Here is a 21204-nt window from a genome sequence, read left to right on the forward strand (position 1 = left end):
AAAAACAAGTAAGAGATGTCACTTCCCAGAGATGCTCTATCTCACTAGGCATAGGCTCAGAAGCAACAGAGCCAAAAAACTGTAGATGTACGCCTCAGAAATTTAGCTGAAACAAAACTTTCTTCCCTCACATTATTTTGTCAGTGACAAAATAAAACCCATTATTTACAGGTGTCAGCTTAACGATTACATATTAATTATCAAAAGCATTTACGAGATTACACTTTAGTGCTTGGCCACATTGCTACTCTACCTGCAGGCAGCCTTTAGAATGACCTAGTTTTATAGAACAAAGTCTTTTGGACAAGACAACTTAAATGATAAAATATGCTTGCTAATTATACCAGAAACATTAAAATGTTCTTCAAAAATTTTCCTAGTAGGCTGGGCATCGAGGCATAGGCCTGCTAACCCAGCATTTGGGAAGGTAAGAGAGAATGATACTGAGTTTAAAGCTATCCTGGGCTTGCTTACAAATGCCATCTAGAAAAGGGAGAGTCCCCAATAAATCATAATGTATACTTACCAAAAGAAAGTAATGATCTTCAGGTTCTGCCCTTAAATACTTAAAAATCACTTGCTCCATAAACCTTTCCATTAAGTCCCAGTCTTCAACTATACCATGGCGGATTGGCCACTATTAAAACAAAATTCACAAATTAACTCTTATTAACGTCAAAAATTTGAACCAGAGATACAAAACCAGCTCATTAGTAGCTTAGTGTATTTCTTCGTGACACAAGGTCATTCTCAGGCTACACATGCTTAAGTAGAAATATACACATACTTAGAAGAATGAAATTGTTACAATGTATATTCAGGTGGTTGAAACATAAGATGAATATGTTAAATGTTAAGCTTTATCCTAATTTCGTTAATCTTTAATTATTAGCTCATTAACTGATATCTGATGTATATCTAACATAATACACACTTGGTATGCAGATATGGTGGCACACACTCACTGTTTTAGATGCTGAGGAGGCTGAAGCAGGAGGACTGCTTGAGCTCACAACTTTGAGGGTACTCTGGGCAACAGTGAAATGTCACCTCAAAATAGTAATAACAGCAAATCAGTAAGTAAAACATTGTTAAATATACAATATTTAATGTTTAATATCTAGAATAATAATTGAAGATTTAGGATTTAATTTAGAAGACTATATAGGTTTGTGTTGAATCAAGGAATTCTGGGTTATTAGTAAATCCACAAGTAGTCTGTGAGGCTTACAATTCACAAGGATTGTGATACAATGATACACACCACACTATGTGCTAGCCTATATCTAATTTTCAACATCAGAGTGTGCTGCACTCCTTCGTGACAATATTTCTTTGAAAAATTGGATTGCCAGCTATTGCTATGTAAAAACCAAAGACTGTACACACACTCCCAAATCCACTTTTAAAGGAAAACATGGAAATAGCAATATCTAACCCAAGGTACTGTTACCAGCTGTGCAGGCAAAGCACACGAATGGGAGCTGTTAGCCATGAAGGAAAAGTAATTCCCTTCCAGTTGCTGACTTCCATGTGGCTACTATGGTGCCTGGACCTTGCTAGCTACCTACTTAATAAACAACTGTCACATACATTCTTTCTCAAAACTTAGGTGTCACTGTGAAAATGTTACTAAAATTATATGAAAGGCATCAAGAAAGCTCCTGATTCTCTGTGACAGATTACCTTTCACACATTCAACACCTAAGCAGCAATGAAGGGATAACTTGTCCACAGTGAGTAAGCTGAGTACCCTCGGTTGCAATACTTTTAGAAGGCATGTGCAGTGGTTTCAATATTCTTGACCCATAGGAAGTGACACTATTAGGGCACGTGAGCTTTTTGGAATAGGTATGGTCTTGTTGGAGGACACATGTTGAGGAGTTTTGAGGGCTCCTAGTGCTCAGGCTCCACCCAGTGTGGAATCAGCCTCCTCCTGGTTCCCTTTGGATCAAGATGTAGAACTCTTGGCTCCTCCAGTACCTTGTCTACTGCATGCTGCCATGCTTCCCACAGTGATGATAATGGACTGAATGTCTGAAAGTGTTTGTCTTTAGAAGAGACAGTTGCCTTGGTCATGGAGTATCCTCATAGCAATAGAAACCCAACCTAAGACAGCACATTATTGTGTTTTGCAAAAGAACCTCACCTTGTCTAGGCCATCAACACTAACCACTCTGCTCATGTGACACTCCATAGTGCTGACTCTTCAATGTTCTGACCACACCAATCTCAGCTTTCCCTGGGTGCCCTTCCCTTGGGCAGCAGGCAATGCCCAGTATCTTTTACAGATAAAGGTGAACTCAAAAGAGGAACTGAATCTACTTCACCAAATCTGTAAACTTCTACTATAAGTGTTAGGAATACTCCCTGTATTTATGTATACATAGTTATTTCTCAGTGTGATATGTGCATGTGAATGCAGTGCCTGAGAGTTCAGGAAAAAAAGTATCTTGTTCCCTGGGGCTGGAGTGCCAGGCAGTCATGAGCAGAGGGCCCTATGAAAGAACCAACCATGTGCACTCATAGCCACCGACCCATTTCTCTATTCTCTAGCTCCCACGCCCTCCAATCTGTCATCTACAATGCACTCCTCCAGCTTTCTCCAAGACCATGTTATATGCCCCTTTCAGTTTCCTTTCCTTTCGTTTCCTTTCCTTCTCTTTCTCTTTCTCTCTTTCTCTCTCTCTCTTTCTCTCTCTCTCTCTCTCTTTTTATTTTATTTTATTTTATTTTATTTTATTTTATTTTATTTTATTTTATTTTATTTTATTTTAGACAGAAAACTCATTCTGTAGACCAGGCTGGTCTCAAACTTAGAAATCCACCTGCCTCTGCCTCCCAAGTGCTGGTATTAAAGGTGTGCACCACCACCGCCTGGCTCCCTTTCAGTTTTCTAAGCAGAATTTAGCAGTAAATGTCTCTTCCATCTTATTCTGTCTCTTATCCTTTCATCTCTCCCTCCCCAAGTCACAGGCTAGCCTCAAGAAATAGGATCCTGTGTGTTACTCTTTCCTGATCTACCATTCACAAAGCTACATTCATCCAGCTCCACTATACTTCTAAAATAGTGCCTCAGCAGATAACTTATTGGATATCCCATGCAGTGTACCTCTGTTCCTCTTCACTCAAGCCTCATTAGTGCACCTGCCAGGTCTCTCTCCCGCTCTAGACTCCCCTAGGTGACAGCATTCACTGCCCAAAGTAACTGATACCTCCTTTATCTCTTCCTTATCCATCTTGTTTTCTGAGCTCCAAAGCCTGCAAACTAGACTGTCTGGCAGCATGTGAGCTGCCTCATAGGTACTTCAAATTTACTATATATTCTCAAAGAATAAACTTTAGCATACTTCTGACTTAGATTTTTACATTTCTATGACAATAAAAAATAAACAAGAAATGGTGCATCATGGCAAATGTATAATAAAAATGCAATCAAGAGATCAGAATATAGGAAATGTAATAGTTAATTTTCCCCCATAAGTAAATAACCAAGAAAGCAGGATAAAATACATACACAGAAAGCAGGAAGCTATAGGGCAGAAGACTAAATGAGACTTAACTACTAAATCCAGTGCAAAGTCCTTATTTTAACCATGACCCAAACATTTACCAATTAGCAAACACTCAGAGAAATGTACTAAGCTCTGACAAAAACCACAAGATGCTGTTTAACAGGCAAGTACTTTTAAGCAAATGACTAGAAAATAATTGGGGAATGGAATAACAACGTAAGGTTAGTTATAAGTTTGTAATTGCCAAAGCTGAGTGACAGGCATGTGTGGGGTCAATAGATTTTTCCTCTATTTTTATTCATTTATTTTATTGTTGTTTTGAGACAAAGTCTCACTATGCAATCCTGACGGGCCTGGTACTTGCTATATACACTAGGATGGCTTCAAACTCATAAAGATCCTGTGCCTCTGCCTCTGCCTCTGGCTTTACACACCTTTAATCCTAGCCCTTTACTCTACTTTTAGCTTTGAATTTTTCTGTAACATTTCAATGTACACATGTGAATGAACACACACATACACACACACACACACACACACACACACACACACACACACACTCACTCACTCACTCACTCACATACACTTTTTGACTCTCTTTATCCCTACTAGCATTTACCTTAGTCTAGTGGTTCTCAGGCTATCAATTATTAATCCCTTGGGGGTTGAGTATCAGATATCCTGCATATTAGGTATTTACATTACAATTCCTAACCGTAGAAACGAATTATAAGGTTGGGTATCATCACAACATGAGGAACTGTATCAAAGGGTCTTAGCATTAAAAAGGTTGAGAACTTCAGTCTTGGCCCAAATCACAAACATCCCCTTGCTATGTATCATTATTTCAGAAATATACATGCCTCCCTCAAATAATTTCTCTTCACTATTTGAGTAATACAACAATTTCTTCATAGCCATTCTCTAAACAAGGTCCACAATAATCCTTAAGTATTAATAGCTCCACTGTATCCATAAATAACTAAATTACAGAAAGTTACACCACTGAGTAATACCACAGAACTAAGAAGAAGCACAGCCAAACTTCAAGTGCAAGCAGAACTTATTAACACTGTTGACCCAGGGTACCCACGAATGTTACCTGTGGGTAGAATGGCTCTCATGAAGCCCCTGGACTTCAGACATACAAGCTATGCTGCTCCCTGTCTTTCATAAGCCTTATGTACTGGCTTCTGCCTAATGGCTGTCTGCACATCTTGCCTAATTCTAGACTCAGCTCAAGAATTTATCCCTCAAAGACTGCTAAATCCCCAACTAGACTAACAACTTCTGTGGCATACAACTACAACATTCTGCCCTGCTTTCTTTTCCTTTTACTCACTTTATAATGTATCTCTGGGAAAGAAGTTGTTTCTTGCTACTTTCTTTTCAGAACAAAGCAAAACTGCAATGTTTTATTTTTACATATTATTCATTTAAAATTACAAAGGAAGAAAAGAAAGGAGGAAATGAAAGCTTAGAAGTGTTTATTATCCAAGAAGGCTAGAGCAGTGGCTGTGAGCAGACTCAGGAAGACCTGTGTTCCGATTCGCCCTTACCTGGTGCAATCAGCCACATAGATTCCCAGTTGCACAAGGAAGACTGCTTGCTTTCCTGCATAAGTTGTATTTCAATGAAGAGACAGACAGAAAGGCCAGGAAGGAAAGAGAAAGAACAATATTCCCACGTAGCTTAGAAGAAATGAAAATCTGATCAAAGAAGGAAATCTCTCTAGATGTAGCAATGTGGAGATGAAAGAACACTCAATCCCTACTGAGGGCCCTGAGAGGCAATGGGCGCACTGAAAATGAAATCCACCCACTTCAATGTGTTAAAGCTGGAGGGAAAGGAAAAATGTTTATGGTTAGGAAGATGAGAGCAGAGTGAGATATGATTTAATCCTGGCTTTAAGCACCTTTAATCCTAGCGCTCGAGAGGCAGAAGCAGGCAAATCTCTGAGTTCAAGATCAGCCTGGTCTACACAGCCAGTTCCAGGTGAGTACCTGTCTCAAACATTTTAAAGCAAAAAAACAGAAAACTCAATGCGAGAGAGCAACAAGTCCACAACAGAGTGAAACAGGCCACCGACTGACTGGAGCCCTCTTAGAAACATACCTTTGTTGCATATGTGGGCTTTTCTATTGCTTCGTCACCAATGAAGAAGTCTAGGTCATCCACGCCTTTCATCACCCTCCTCTGGGCCTGATCACCCACTTTTGCGGACTCTTTAATGGCAATACCTTTGAAGTAAGTTAATAGGACATCTTAAAAGTTTCAGCTCTGCGAATGGAACAACTTTTAACTTGCCTTCTTCAATTGTAAAATATTACTACAAACAACAAATAAGCATGATCCAGAACACTTAAACTGCCAACTAATGAACAAAAGCTGAAGACAAATGCCTTCCATACACTGTCACCTCAGCTTCATCTCAGGGACAGGGCCTCAAGTATAAATCCCCAAAAATGTATTACTATGGGATTGTTTCAGCTCTATTTCCAAAAACTATTAAGTCCATTTTGATTCTAATTATGTGGATGCATGTGTGTTACTAGGGTCTCACGTGTATCAGGTATACACTTCAAGCAAGCTACATGCCCAGCCTTTTTACATTTTTTACTTTTGAGACACAACTCACTAAGTTATCCAGCCAGTCTCAAACTTGGAACCTGCCTCCCTTAGCGTCCCAAGCAATAAGAATTGCAGTCTTTTGCTACCAACCCTTAGCTTAGCTCCAAATCCTGTATTGCCAGAATGATGGCTCAGTGGGTAAAAGCACTTGGTCCACGAGTCTCCTATTCCCAGAACCCACATGATGGAAGGAGAGAGCTGACTTGTAAGAAAGTCATTCTGACTTCTACATGCATGTTATGATAACCATGCAACCATACTCAGTATAGACACAATAAGTTAAAAATAAAGTTGTAATCTTATAAAGTCAATATAAAGTTTGATGGATAATCATGAGAGTATACAGTTCACCCAGAGAACTCACATTTGGTTCTCAACACACTGATTAGTTTACAACTGCAGTAACTCCAGCTCTAGGGGATTGGATACTCTCCTGTGTCTCATACACCCATATGGTACTCATATATACACATGGCAGATACTCTCATACATACATGGATAAAAGTAAAAACATTGTTTAAAAAAAACTACTATGTAGTCTAAATAGGTTTTAATTCTGTGAATTCAAGTTAAGCATCTTCACTCATTATAATTATGTAAACAGCCTTAAGATGATAGAAATCAAAAATACAAAAATAATACATCTTTACTAATAAAAATACCTCTAACATAAATCTACTAAAACTGTTACAACCAGCAGAAGGTTAAGAGAAGCAGAAAAGAACAAAAGTTACCAAAGACAATGTTACAAGCGCAGTATGCTTATAAGGATATCAGACAACAGTGAGGCTACTGAGTCAAGGACCACCGCTCTTCACTGTGAGATATTGGAATTTGCATCAGATGTCTCTAGGCTAGGTCTTGCCAACAGTAATGGCATCCTCCAGCCAAAGGATGGTCACATTAACTGAATTACAGGTACTATAGTTGAGCTACTTAATAACCAGTTACAGACACACACAGGTCAGCAATATCCTCAAAGCAGAAACTATTTAATTATCAATTCACTACTGGGTTTTGTTTTGTTTTCCTTCAAGAGATATTTAGCAGATTTGGTAAAGATCTGAAATGGATAGTTAAGAGTTGGAAATAAGGTTTCATTTACAGGCAATCATGTTTCTAAATGTCTGATTCTGATATAATAGCATGCTTGATGACTTATTTTACTTTGATAGTGAAATGAGGAAGACCTTTATATCAGTTCATCCATGGAGTAAAAAAATACTTACATGATGGGATGATAAACTGTGGTTCTGTATTTCCAGCATATCCTAGTTTTGTATATCTGCAAAATAAAAATTTCATAAAATTTCACTAATCTCAATATGTATTCTGCAATTTTTGTTAAAAAGTTAGAGTTTGTTGTACATACATATTGAAAAGTTTAGTTCATTCAGCATCTCTGCCTTGAAAACTATCAAAATCACTTGCTAGGCAATGGTGGCGCACACCTTTAATCCCAGCACTCAAGAGGCAGAGGCAGGCAGATCTCTGTGAGTTTGAGGCCAGCCTGACTACAGAGCAAGTTGAAGGAATGCCAGGGCTGTAACACAGAGAAACTATCAAAATCCCATATGTCAATAGTTCTGTTCCTGCTGTATTGTAGACCAAACCGTGGGGCTCTGCAAAAACTAGGCAAATGCTCCATTACTAAGCTACAAATGCCCACAACTGTCTAAAAAAATATATATTATGTATGTATGAATGCATGTATACATGCATAAGTGTACACCATATGCATAGAAGCACCATAAGTATGGAAGTCAGGGGATATCTTTCGAGAGTTGGGTCTCTTTTCTATCATGTAGGTGTCAAAGATCATGATGCTTGACAGCAAGAGCCTTTACTCACACACTCTGCCTTTGTAAGTTTACTCATTTACTGTGTGTACACAAGCCACTCCATGCACGTGGAGGCCAGAGAATAACCTTTGGCGCTAGGCTCTCTCTCTTTCACCATATGGATTTAGAGATAGAAGTCTACAGGTAATCAGGTTTGGCAGCAAGCACCTGTACTCATTGAGCCATCCCACTAACCACTACTACTTCAATCAACTAATAATACAGGACTATTCTACATGTGTGAAACAACATGCAAGAAAACCTCTATAACCTTGTTTGTAATGGTAAGAGAGTGGAAATGTCCAAAGGGAAACTAGCAAAATACACTCAGTTTACACGATGACTGCTGTGGCCCTTTTACATACTGATTGGAACACTTTCAGATGCACTAGGGTAACTGAACAAAGCAAGGTAGAGAACAACAAGCAAAGTGTACTAGATCTACACAAAAGTGAAATAAACACAAGGGAGAAGAATAAAAATATATGAATTACATTTGATAACCTAGACACAAATTATTTCTAAAATGTATGACGTAAGGAATTTTGGTTGCATATATGGGAGTAAAGCAAGTAGGATATAGAAGTGAGATGATTTTTTTAAAATTATATATCATGTCACATCACTTGAGTGTTAAACTATTAAAGTGATTTTTTTAATGTCTTGATTCAGTATATTCACCTATACTACTAAAACGATAAAAACTATTAAAATATTAGTAAAAATTCTAATAATAAGAAATAGTAATGAAGCTTTGACAACATGCTAAGAGCTACTTATAAGACAGATGTGCACACTGTTAACTACAAGTAAGCTTTAGAGAGTCAGTCACAACACTGTATTATTCCATATGCAAACTTACTAAAATACATAGAAGATAATTTGCTATGATATTACTAGACTCTGATAACATCTGCAGAAAACTTTTCAAATATGAAAAAAGCATTTCTTTTGGGATGGTCCACCCCAAGACTAAGTTCAAAAACCTGAGTATGCCAAACACATCCAACCAATAACTATTACAAGAAACACAGACAGTCCAAAATATGATTTTGCTGTCACCTAAACCTTCAAATATTTCCCGCTGTTTATGCATTTCTTTTTTTAAAAGTAAAACTCTCAAACACAATATTGTTCCTTTAAGGAGATGTCTAAGAACCCCTCCCAGCTGCTCTGATGCAGTTAGCCTCTGGAGCCAAAGAATGCTGACAGCTTCTGAAGAGCTCAGCTCAGTTCATGCCACTAGCCTGCCTCTATCAACCCTGCTTTGACCACATATGCTGACTGACCTCCAGCTCTCAACACAACCGCTACATCCCTACTCATCCTGCAAACTTCAGGTTATGTCCCAACTGCCTCTGGCGAAACTTAGACAACTTCTCCAGACAACCAATTGCCTCTATCTTTTTAATAATCTCTGACTGTAAGAAAGTTAACTTGGGCTCTCACAAGGGTTAAACAAGATAGCATGGTAAAGTATTTATTTACCACAGTACCTGAACAGCACACACAGAATCCCTGAAAATTCTACTTTCACACATTCTCTCTCCACCCTGTCCACTCCTTACACCATCTTAAATCACATATGGACCTTAGGTTTTAAATGTATACAATTATGACAAACCTACCATTTTATAAGCCAACTGAAACTCTTTATATTTGATACACTTTCACAACAAAGTAGTATTTTATTCTTCCAATTCAAAATGTATTACTAATATCAAATCTTTATGTGGGGGGGGGGGGGAGGGTGCAGGGAGATCCGGAGTAAAACAAAACTGCCAAAATAGCTGGAAGTGAGCATTTCTGAACTGCCCACAGGTCTGCACACAGTAATCTGAAGTGCTCACGTACATAAAAAGCACCACAGACTGATGAACATGTTCCTCCCACGGGGATCCCATCAGAAATAAGATTACAACATTAAATTTGAACATTACCATAAGAATCCAGGTTATTAATAAGTTGCCTAATGCAATGGCTCTCAACCTTCCTAATGCTGTGATCCTTTGATACAGTTTTTCATGTTGTGCTGACCTCAACCATAAAATTATCTTTGCTGATATTCATAAGTGTAACTTTGTTGCTGTTACGGATCGTAATGAGTATCTGACGTGCAGGATATCTGGTCTGCGATCCAGTGAGAGTCAGCAGCACCGGTTGAAAAGCACTGCACTAATGGAAGAGGGCAATGGAATGGAGTTCATGGTATGGCATGGACAACCTGTGTAACACAGATAGCCTCATATTGGATGGGCCTGAAACCCTCAAACAGGATGTCCTTCCTTCAAGTTTGGACAGGTTTCCTGATTCTTTATTCTGGATACTCCTACAAAGTAGAAGAGAAGAATCTCTACAAATCACTGCCTAACCCAAAATCTTCAAGTGATAATCTACTGCCTACAAGGTAAGAATACGAATTTGTTTCGATTTCTCTCAGATTACTCAATTGTAAAATGGTTAATAAAAAAAGTAGGGGCTGAAGAGATGAGTCAACTGTTGAGAGCACAGGCTGTTCTTCTAGTGACCTGGGTTTGCTTCTCAGCAACCATGTGGCAACTTACAAGTATCCAACTTCTCTTTGGGCCTTGGAGGGCACCAGGCTCACATGTGGTACATAGACATACATACAGACAAAATACCCATAACGATAGATAGATAGATAGATAGATAGATAGATAGATAGATAGATAGATAGATAGATAGATAGATACGTTTTTAAAAACCAGATTGAGAGCCGGGCGGTGGTGGCGCACGCCTGTAATCCCAGCACTCTGGGAGGCAGAGGCAGGCGGATTTCTGAGTTCAAGGCCAGCCTGGTCTACAGAGTGAGTTCCAGGACAGCCAGGGCTATAGTCTCGAAAAACCCTGTCTCAAAAAAACCAAATCCAAAAAAACAAAAAATAACAATAACAACAAAAACAGGAAAAAAAAAAAAAAAAACCCCGGATTGAATCCTCTCATTCCTTGAGCTGAGCAGTATATATAATCAGCTGTACATTCAGTCCTGTGCAAACTCCTCATAGGAAAAACCAAGAGACAATCCCAAAGTATGATAAAGACTGGCCACAAACCTTGCTTTTATGAAGTAAAAAATACTCTTGTATCTTGTAACAAGAATCACCAGAAACATGAAAATTCCAAGGACATGTTGAAACTGGTTAGGCATTTTTTTTTTTAAAAAAAGTATCATATATATATATATATATAAAGACCACTGAAGAAACATAACAGCACAATGACATTGATAAAGAATCAGGAAACCTGAATGGAATTGGGGGAAGGGGGGTGGTATTAGAAAAAGAGAAAGATTTGAGCCTAGTTAACCAACTTTTAGCATGTTCACTAGGTAATACAATCACCAGCCAGTTGGGGGTATTTTCCTCACTCCGAACTCACTAGCAATTTTATTTAATATAGTAGTTTGTGCTTTTTTTGCTTTCAAAAGCATCTCATAACAAATAACATACTTGAAAATACCAATAGATTTTAAATATGAAACCACTTAAAGGAGTATGGATCACACTTTAAAACAAACTGGATAAAATGAGCTGTGTTAAAAGCCAAACAATAATAAACATATTAATACTCTGAACACAGCAGATGACTCAGAAGGACAGAGCGTAAGTGGTGGGATGGGCATTCGACCCCTGCTCCACTTATCCCCACATAAACTTGTGAAGGCTGAGAATGAACCTCAGTGGTAGTGGATTTATACAATATGAACCACACCTTGAGTTCAATCTCCAGTATTACAGAGAGGGTTAGGAAAGGAGTCTAAGATGACACTAGTTTTCTTTCAGCATTCTCCAACTTTAAAGCAGACTGCACAACACAACAAACACAAGGTCATAGTACCTTAGAATAGAATGTATTCACCCCACTGAGTCTGTGAAACCCATTTTCTAAAATTTCTTAGCAGCTAAAAGCCTACAAAAAACCTGCTTCTATCCTTACATAGCAAGATATATTGTACACAATTTTACAATATGGTTATCCAGCTGAAGTCAAAGATGCCTCCAGATTAATCGCAATATACCCTGCTGTTAAAAAGATCATCTTTCACTTTCTCTTTATTCTATAACCAAACTCAAAAAGTAGAATCCACAGTTAAGAACTTGAGAGTAGGTCCTTGGTCAGGTAAAGGCTCAACAGAGGCCTCAACAAAGAAAAAGTGAGGGGGGAAGGGGCAGTGTATTGGGTGGAAAGGCATATACGTGGAGGCAGGGGATGGGAGGAGGGGTTGGGGGTCTTTGGGAGGGGGAAATTGGGAAAAAGTTTACCATGGCAATGTAAATGAACATGATATTCAATCAAAAAAAAAAAAAAGATACCCCAGTGTGGGGAAATCGAGGCCGGTAGGTGGGAGTGGGTTAGGTGGAGGGGCAGGGGGTGGGAGGATGGGTTGGGGGTTTTCTAGGAGGGGGGAAACCAGGAATGGGTGTAGCATTTGAAATGTAAATGTAGAATATATTCAAAAAAAAAAGAACTTTAGAGTAAGAATGCCATAGCTAATTCACAGGAGAGTTTGAAGCAAATGTTAGCTGGAAAAATAAATTACAACTACTTTAGCAAGCTCTTCTAATTCTACAACTCCAAGCCTTTTCTCTCCGCAAGTAAATGTTCAACCTTACACAAAAAAACCTGGTAGAACTTAGGATCAAAAGGACACTGTGACAGGAGAACAATGGCCCACTCCTGGAAGCTTAGTGTGGGGAGGCTGGTGCAGAAGGTTCTTAAATTGAGGCCAACTTGACGATCAGAACTAGTCTCAGGCTAACCCATATTACCCTAGCAAGGACCCTGCCACCAAATTAAATAAATAAATAGGTAGGTAGGTAGGTAGGTAGGTAGGTAGGTAGATAGATAGATAGAGATAGATAGATAGATAGATAGATAGATAGATAGATAGATAAGAGGTGCTTCTACCATTTGAAGTCTAGATCCTGATCCTACACACATGAATAATGATTGACTATAAGATCACAGAAACAGACTTCTAATCTTCTAATATCTAAGTTCACAAGGCTCCATAAAATTAAAAATAACAACAGACTTCACTTCACTTTCTAAGAATTAGTGAATTTCCTTCCCAAATGACTTGTCCTCTGTAGACCTCCTTACATGCTATTAGGACCTAGGCCTTAATATTTTACCCACATGCCTCTATCCATTCCTGAAATAATCTCTTCCAAATTCCCAATCCATAAGGCAATTCTTGTCCATCATCATAAACATCACAGATCACATTAGTAAATACTTCCTCCATGAAAACCAATCACAAAAGACCACAAATTTTATGCTTCTATTTTTTGTGAAATCCCAAAGTTTGACAAATCCATAAAGTCAGAAAGTGAATCAGAAAGACTCTGCCAAGTGTTGAGGGAAGAAAGAATGAACTGTTAGTGAGCCTAGAATGAGGAAAATGCTCCCAACTGACTGATGACTGTATTACCTGGTGAACATGCTAAAAACTACTCAAGTGTTTTTACACATCACACCTAACATGTCTGATCTCTGCTAAGAAGTTTATACTGGAGATGAGCCTGGGTATATGATGAGTTAGCATATGGAAAGCTACAACAGTGCCTGGCACACAAAATGCACTGTATGTTTACTCTTATTTCCTTATCTTTTCTGCTGTAGGGAGTGTTATAATTTTTTTTTCCTTCCAGAAAAAGTTCTAATTTCCAATCTTAGTTGGCAGGAACCACTTGTGAGAATTAAGTCTTGGTAGCAGAGGAAAGGGATACTAACTCACCACACATCAGGTGCAAACTCTACAATCCACGCTCTAACTCCAGCTAGTCTGATCAGAACTTGGCATCCTGAGTGCAGCAAGGGCTCAGCTTAGGTCTCATGCTGTTTCTGCAGCACATCTTTGTCTGGACTCTCCTGTGTTCCTGCACTCAATAATCTCTTTTCTTTCACAGTTCTTGGAGTAATTTTGTTAATGTTACTGTATCCAAAATGCCTACAGGAAATATACTAAGGTATATTTCTTTTGATTGTTCTCAGTCTTCCTAGCAATTTTAAAACCTATCCCCCCCTTTTAAAAGCTCAATCTTCTTTTGTTTTTACAAATGGTTTTCAGTACTGAAATGGAACCTGACACAATGTGAGCAGGGTTGTTCACACGTACTGACAAGGACAGCCACAGGATAAAAGAATTCAGCATTAAAAGACAATTTTCCAAAATCTAAATAGCTGATTAGGTTGCCTTTTAAAGGTGTTCTAGAGACAATAAACATTTCAGTCATTACTAATTATTTGCTGTTGTCACTACCCTTTTATTATAAAGGAAAATTACAAAGACTTTTGAACAGTAAACATTCATGTCCTTATTAGAACTTCCTGTGCTTTTTAGATAAAATGGCCCCAAATGTCATGTGCTCCAGAGATAACCATCTATCTAACCCTACTACTCAATAAACAGTTTCATTTTAACTACACAATCAACTACACAATCATTATTTCAGAACCACAAAACAATGCCTCAGAGTCTAGTTAACTTTTCTTTCTCTAAAGAAATTTATTTTCCTAAATTCGATTATTTATCTTACTATATTTTGTATGGTTGCTAACAATAAAGGACTGATAGGATCTCAGGTGTCCCAAGCTAGCCTTAAACTCACTATACTGCCAAGGATGACCTTGTACTCCTAATCCTCCTTCCTCCTCCAGTGCTGGGGTTACAAGTATGCTCCACCTCACACTCAGTTCCTTTTCAATGCACAGGAGATACTCACTTTCAAACTCAAACTGCAAAAACAGAGTCACTTTCCTTTTGACATTTAACTACTAACAAATTATTTTCTTAACTGATCTAAAATTAATCTGCAATTGTCAACATGTCCATTAGATACAATATTTATCCTCAGAATGACATGAACTACACACAATTCCTCATTTAACTTGCATTGTAATTGGTCACTATAACCTTTCTACACATTCCATGTTTATACTGGTAAGCATAATGATATTGTGCACAGTGTAAAGATTATCCTTGCATTATTCAAATGCTGATTTCTCTGCCCCCATATCTTGTTGCAATCAGGACATGGCATTGTAATGCTTATTCTAAATATCTGCTGTTTTGAAGTTTGTATAAACATTGCTTCCCGCTTATTTTCTGATTTGTTAATAAAAGCTGATCAACCAATGGCTGGGCAGAAGAGAGAATAGGGCTGGATTTCTGCCAGCCAGGAGGAGAGACAGGTGGATGAGAGGATTCACCAAGAGGAAGGGGTCTGGAGAGACATCACTGAAAAAACACCTGAACCCCTCAAGTCCAGAGAGCCAGACCAATACTAAAATGTAAGTACCTTGGAGATTTTGGCTGGGAGTTAGCCAGATTAGTTGAATGGATTAAAATACATTATTAACTGCCCAGTTATGCCAGTTGCCATAAAGCTTGATTAAATAAATCTTATAGTCTCAGTCTCATTCACTTAACCAGGAATAGAGAAAAATCATCAACATTAAAATACTAAATTTAGTAGTTCTAAAGATATTTTTTAAAAGATGGATGCTTAAGAATAATTCCAATTAAAACTGGATTAAAATTTTAACCACGTACTGAATACAGTATATTCTGGAGCAGTTTCTGGAAGGACTGCATCTTGGGGATCAAACTCTAGATCAACAAATAGGTTCTCAACATATAGGTCATGACCCCTTTGGAGATCAAAGGACACTTTCACAGGGGTCACATATCAGCAGCTATCTTGCATATCAGATATTTACAATTCATAACAGTAGTAAAATTACAGTTATGAAGTAGCAATGAAGTAATTTTATGGTCAGGTCACTACCACAACGAGGGAACTGTATTAAAGAGAGGCATCATTAGTAAAGTTGAGATCACTGCTCTAGATCTAAATACCTCAGGATCCTTACCTTTAAAATGTAAATACACATAATGTATCTATTTCTATAAGGTTTCTGAAAGAGGAACAGCTATCTCAAAAAAAAAACAGTCTTACAAAGGACCTTGAAATGGCAGATCTCCACAACCCATTCAACATCTGGGGTTACTTGAATGAAGGAGGACTTTGCTAACAGGAGGTGTGACCTTGTTGGAGGAGGTGTGTCACTGGGGGCAGGTCTAAGGTTTCACCACACCCACTCACAGAAATGCACACTTGCTCTCCCCACTACACATTCTCCAGTGCAGTGCTCAGCTCTATAATTCTATGTGAATCATTAGGTACTTCATTTAAATCTTAAAAATAAAAAAATTCATTACAATTTGTCTTGGTCGGGGTTTCTATCCCTGCACAAAACATCACAACCAAGAAGTAATTCATCTTACACTTCCACATTGCTGTTCATCACCAAAGGAAGTCAGGACAGTAACTCACACAGGGCAGGAACTTGGAGGCTGGAGTTGATCAGGAGCCATGGAGGGGTGCTGCATACTGGCTTCCTCCCCCTGGCTTATTCAGCTTGCTTTCTTATACAACCCAGGACCACCAGCCAACAGATGGCACTACCCACAACAGGATAGGCCTTTCCCCTCTTGATCCCTAATTGAGAAAATGCCTTGCAGTTGGATCTCATGGGGGCATTTCCTCAAGGGAGGCTGCTTTCTCTGTGATAACTCCAGCTTGTGTCAAGCTGACACACAAAACCATCACTTAATGTACACAATTTCACTTAATTTATGAAAGTAACACAAAGTAAATAAATTATTTTAAAAGATGCTTATAAGACACCTTATACTTACTTAAAATAATTTCTAAACTTAAATAAGCAAGTACCTGTTCTCTGGCTTAGACTAATACTAAAAGCGTAGTTTACATTTTCAAAGTTTAAAATCAAGCCCAAATGTAAGGTCTTTGTATCCTAAATCCCTCCTCTTAAAAACCCTTTGTTCATACTTAACACTGGGGTAATGCAGAGTGTTGTAGCTTGTTAGAAGTGGAAACTGAAATAAATTATCTTTTTAAAAGAAATCAAAAGCGTTTAGGAAGAAAATGGAGGTCTGATCAGCACATCTCTATATGTTCAGGTACCTGGGTAAAGAAGACACGGTACACAAGCTCACTGCCACTCCTTTACTGGTTTCAAGGAACTGGTATGAAAAGCTAATAAGCTGAAATTAGCGCAATGGATTGAGAACCATTTGGAACTGTTTCAAAAAAAAAACTGAAACAAGAAGAAAAAAATCATTAAAATTTCACAAAATGCCTCTTGAGAACATAAGAATGTCATCTGTCTTTTTTGTTCCAGTGATTATTATGAAATGTCTTTTTTGTGCCTTAGGATGTAAAGGCCCACATAGTTACACAACAACCAAATACAAGGTATATTCATCACTTTTTTTTCTAAAGAACCAAATTTATAACAGTAACATCACCTATCTTGCACTGCCTAACTCATGAATATTTAAGGGCCTGGTGAGTGAGAGTGCATTTTGTAGTGTTGTTAGCATTTAACTGTTTGTTCTTGCATCTTTATACATATAGCTATTATATACAGGTAATGTCATTAAAACCCTAACAAGTTCCAATAGAATTACACACACTGAATGCTTTTATTAACTAGAGGAATTCTGTGGAGGGAATGTTGCTGGAAGCTACAATTTAGCCATTCCACACTTCTGCCTCCAGGCTAACATTTTAACCCTTGTCACAGACTGGGGAGCGAGCGGGATTTAGCACAACTGTAAAGCTATTCCCCTCCTGTTAGAAACAGGACTTAATAGAATGATGACTCACAAGCCACATGTGCTGGCTCCCTCGCGCCCATCATGACATTCCAGAAGCTGTTTCACACTGCGTATTAAAGAAGTACCGATGCTCAACGTCTCTGTACTTTTCTCTTTCAATTCTCCTTTCATTAGCTTCGGTTTACAAAATGCTACCCCAACTTCACAATGTCTCTCTGACTTAAGGAATTGCCTATATTTCTCATTCCTCAAGACCATGTCCAGCTACAGATAGCGTTACAAATACAACTATTCCAATTTTGCTGGGTTTTTTGTTGTGGGTTTTTTTTTTTTTCAACATTTACTTGGTGTGCACCACTAAGGCTAGGTACAAGTGCCTTCACCTACAGAACCATCTCTCTGTCTCCAAACTTAAAGATTCCTAAAATTAATTCCTAGACAGAAGAGATTGTCTAGTAGATAGAGGCTCTTGCTGCCAAGCCTGTATTTTTTCAAAATTGTCCTATATTTTTGGGGTCTATATCCACACCCCCCAAAAATAAAACAAGTTTTGTTAAAAGCAAAAATCTAACTTCTATACTGACCTAATCACTCAAGGTCACAATCTTGAAATCCTCACTCTTCTATCTACAATCCTAATTCCAAACCCTAGCAGTACATCCTTCCATCCTCTTAAAGAAGCAAAAACCACTCTGACTGCAAAACTACAGCAGGCAGGCCAAGGTCTGTGTGAGATAAGAAAATAAACACGAAACATAATGTTCTTTTTCTTTAAAACCCTTTAATTCAAAAAAAAAAAAAAGAAAGAAAGAGAAAGAGAGAGAGGGAGCTAACTGATGATTATAATTTGCAACAAACCATGATAAAAATAAATAAGGTAGAAAATTACAATTGCTAAATCATGTGAGAAAAATAAGACCTCCGGGACTCCAAGTGTCCAAAGTACTTCTATGTCAAAGGTTCTTTTATGGCAGAACTTGAATTAAATTTGAAACACTTGACCAAGAGTCCGTGCAAGCCATATAGAAACAACATGCACTGTGAAAGGGAAGTTACAGACAAAGCAGTAGTCTTATGCTTCTACCTTCCACTCCGTCCCTATTACCAGCAGACTGCTGCAAAACTGTGCACTACTATAGAATATCCACCAACAAAGCTGGTGTTGAGGAGGCTGCTTAAGCGTCATGTAGGAAACAGGGCATACTGCCTCATACTTGCAATCCCCACTCTAGGAGACTGAGATAGGAAGATTGTCTTGAGTTTAGCCACATGGTAAGCTCCAGCCTGGCTGAGCTTTAGTAAGAACTGATCTCAACAAACAAGAATAGAATCATCTATGAAGCCCACGGGAACACATAGTGATAGTCCAATTCTTAAGACTCCACGCACTGTGTATAGAGAACCTCTGATGCAGTTTTAAAAAAACATACTAACTAGGTGTGGCAGTGCAAGTCCAGCATGTTAGTGTTTGTTCAAGAGGTGAAGACAGAAGTGCAAGGCCACCCTGGGCTACATAGAACTCAGTATCAAAAAAATAAAATAAAGAACAAAACAAAGCCATCTTCCTAATTCCTGTTCACATTCATCCACTCTTAATAACTGGAGCAGATTCAGGACAGATCAGAGTTGCTGCTATACACCAAGTCCTGTTCCTCTGTCTACCTCTCCCAGATGCAGTTCCACTGCATTCTACTCAGGAAACCTGCCTTTCAGTATTATTCTCCTCCTCCTTCAGAATTTGGATTCCCTATATTCCCTATAAAGTAGAATTCTTTTGCAACCAAAGTTTTGCTGAAATATAAAACCTGGTACACAGTAGGTATTGGATAAACATTAGTTCACAGTGCAAACTATAAACTCACATTTTGTTATCAAACAGCCCAAAACTCATAAACGAGGCAAGCAGCCACTCTTCCCACCAACACTATGCACAGACATACTTTTCCTTCCTTTGTTTTGTAAAATACTCTCCTATGCAGCTACCCAGCTTCTTAAAAAGAAGGCTCAAATCTGACATTCATTACAGCTTGCTTGACTTCTAGACCACAACCGCTGCTTTCCTTGAAACCTGGAAAACAGCTCTTACTATCTGAAAAGTACCCATTTAACATTTGATTAACTGCCAGTATTAGCTGGTTGTGGTGGCTCACAACAGTAAACTCAGCACTCAGGAAACTGAGAGCAGAGACTCACTATAAGTTCAAGGACAGCCTGAGTTGCTTATTTCCACTACTTGGCACTACAATGCACATTTGACAAGAGAAGGTGTGTGGACAGAGGGGTACATTGTGGGACACTCTATAACACACTAGGGCTGTTACTACAAGATATTTTCTATGCTTTGTTTTGTTTATTTTGTTTGTTTGTGGGTTTTTTCTTATTTTTGAGGGAAGGCTGCAAGGGTAGAGAGCAGACACAAGGGGACCAGAGAAGAGTGGGACTGGGATGCAAGATATGAAACTCACCCTTAAATTTTTTTAAATTAGGATTAAAATGCATGAAGGCAGAATGTATTAGACATTTTTACTATTATTCCAAGAGCGGCTGGCCTACTGGGAAGTATAAAGTAAACTTTAACCATCCTCAAGTAACTAGTGAATAAATCAATCCCTCTCCAACCCAAAACACTGAAATTATCAAAAATTTCAGTGGTCGGTCCTCCAGGCTCCAAGTTACTGTACACCAGGGAAGTGGTATAACCTGGAACTTAAGTTTCTTGTCTACATACTACCAACAACAGTGCTCCAGGGGAAGGGAAGGGGAGGAGCTGATGCACAGCTCTCACCACAGAGGTTGCACACAGCTCTCACGAAATGTTATTTCCTGAAAAACCTCAGGTTTTTTTTTTTTTTTTGAACAAGGAAACAGTTTAAAAATTCAAATCTTTGGGGAAAAAAACCTCAAGAAAGACAAAAATTTTCAAAAATTTCACTGGTAATTCAATCAAATTCATATGGCTAGGATTATTTTTGCAATATTACTGTAAGCAAGAACTAAGTTGGATTAATTTTACTAACAGATGATGAAAAAGTTCTCTGAAATGGGGCTCAAGGAACCCCACAGGCCTAAATATATAGAACTACCCCACCACCTAACTAAAAAAAAGTTGTCACAAGTCAATAAGATTAGAACAAGTTAAAATCCTGGTCATCAGGTTCACCAGTAGCCAGCCTTTCCCCTCTGATTTTGAAAATAAAAATTCTAAACTGTGTTTAACAATAAACCTGCAAAGGCAGCATATGTATCAACCTGACCCTGGCAGACAGTAATGACACTAGCAGGAGAGGGAGGCTTAAGAACTGGCTTCTCAACAGCAGCATGTCTGATACTCCAAACACACACAAGTCATCAGTAATAAGAATTTTAATGAAATTTTGTTATCAAGATCGTATGAATGCTCCTGCCTTTTAGACTTTATAACTCATTATGAAGAGAAGCCAAGCAAGAAAGTCAAAATTCTCAAGTATGCCTTCATTCATCCCTGGCTTCCCACTACTCTCAAACTCATCCCTGTCTTTAACTTCTAGGACCTGGCCACAGGATG

At 38.4% G+C, this 21204-nt stretch overlaps 1 protein-coding gene across 1 annotated transcript in view; it reads right to left on the reverse strand.

Moving 5' to 3' along the window:
* Positions 1 to 21204, reverse strand: part of Actr3 (actin related protein 3) — a 42305-nt gene that overhangs the window by 17983 nt on the left and 3118 nt on the right. Inside the window, exons 2-4 of the mRNA XM_052201033.1 lie at positions 7376 to 7431; positions 5631 to 5755; positions 527 to 637 (exon numbers count right to left, since the gene is read on the reverse strand). Of these exons, the coding sequence (XP_052056993.1) occupies positions 527 to 637; positions 5631 to 5755; positions 7376 to 7431 (292 nt within the window). The remainder of the gene's footprint in view (positions 1 to 526; positions 638 to 5630; positions 5756 to 7375; positions 7432 to 21204) is intronic.

The sequence above is a fragment of the Apodemus sylvaticus genome, chromosome 12, assembly GCF_947179515.1.
Source record: "Apodemus sylvaticus chromosome 12, mApoSyl1.1, whole genome shotgun sequence".
NCBI classification, from domain to species: Eukaryota; Metazoa; Chordata; class Mammalia; order Rodentia; family Muridae; genus Apodemus; species Apodemus sylvaticus.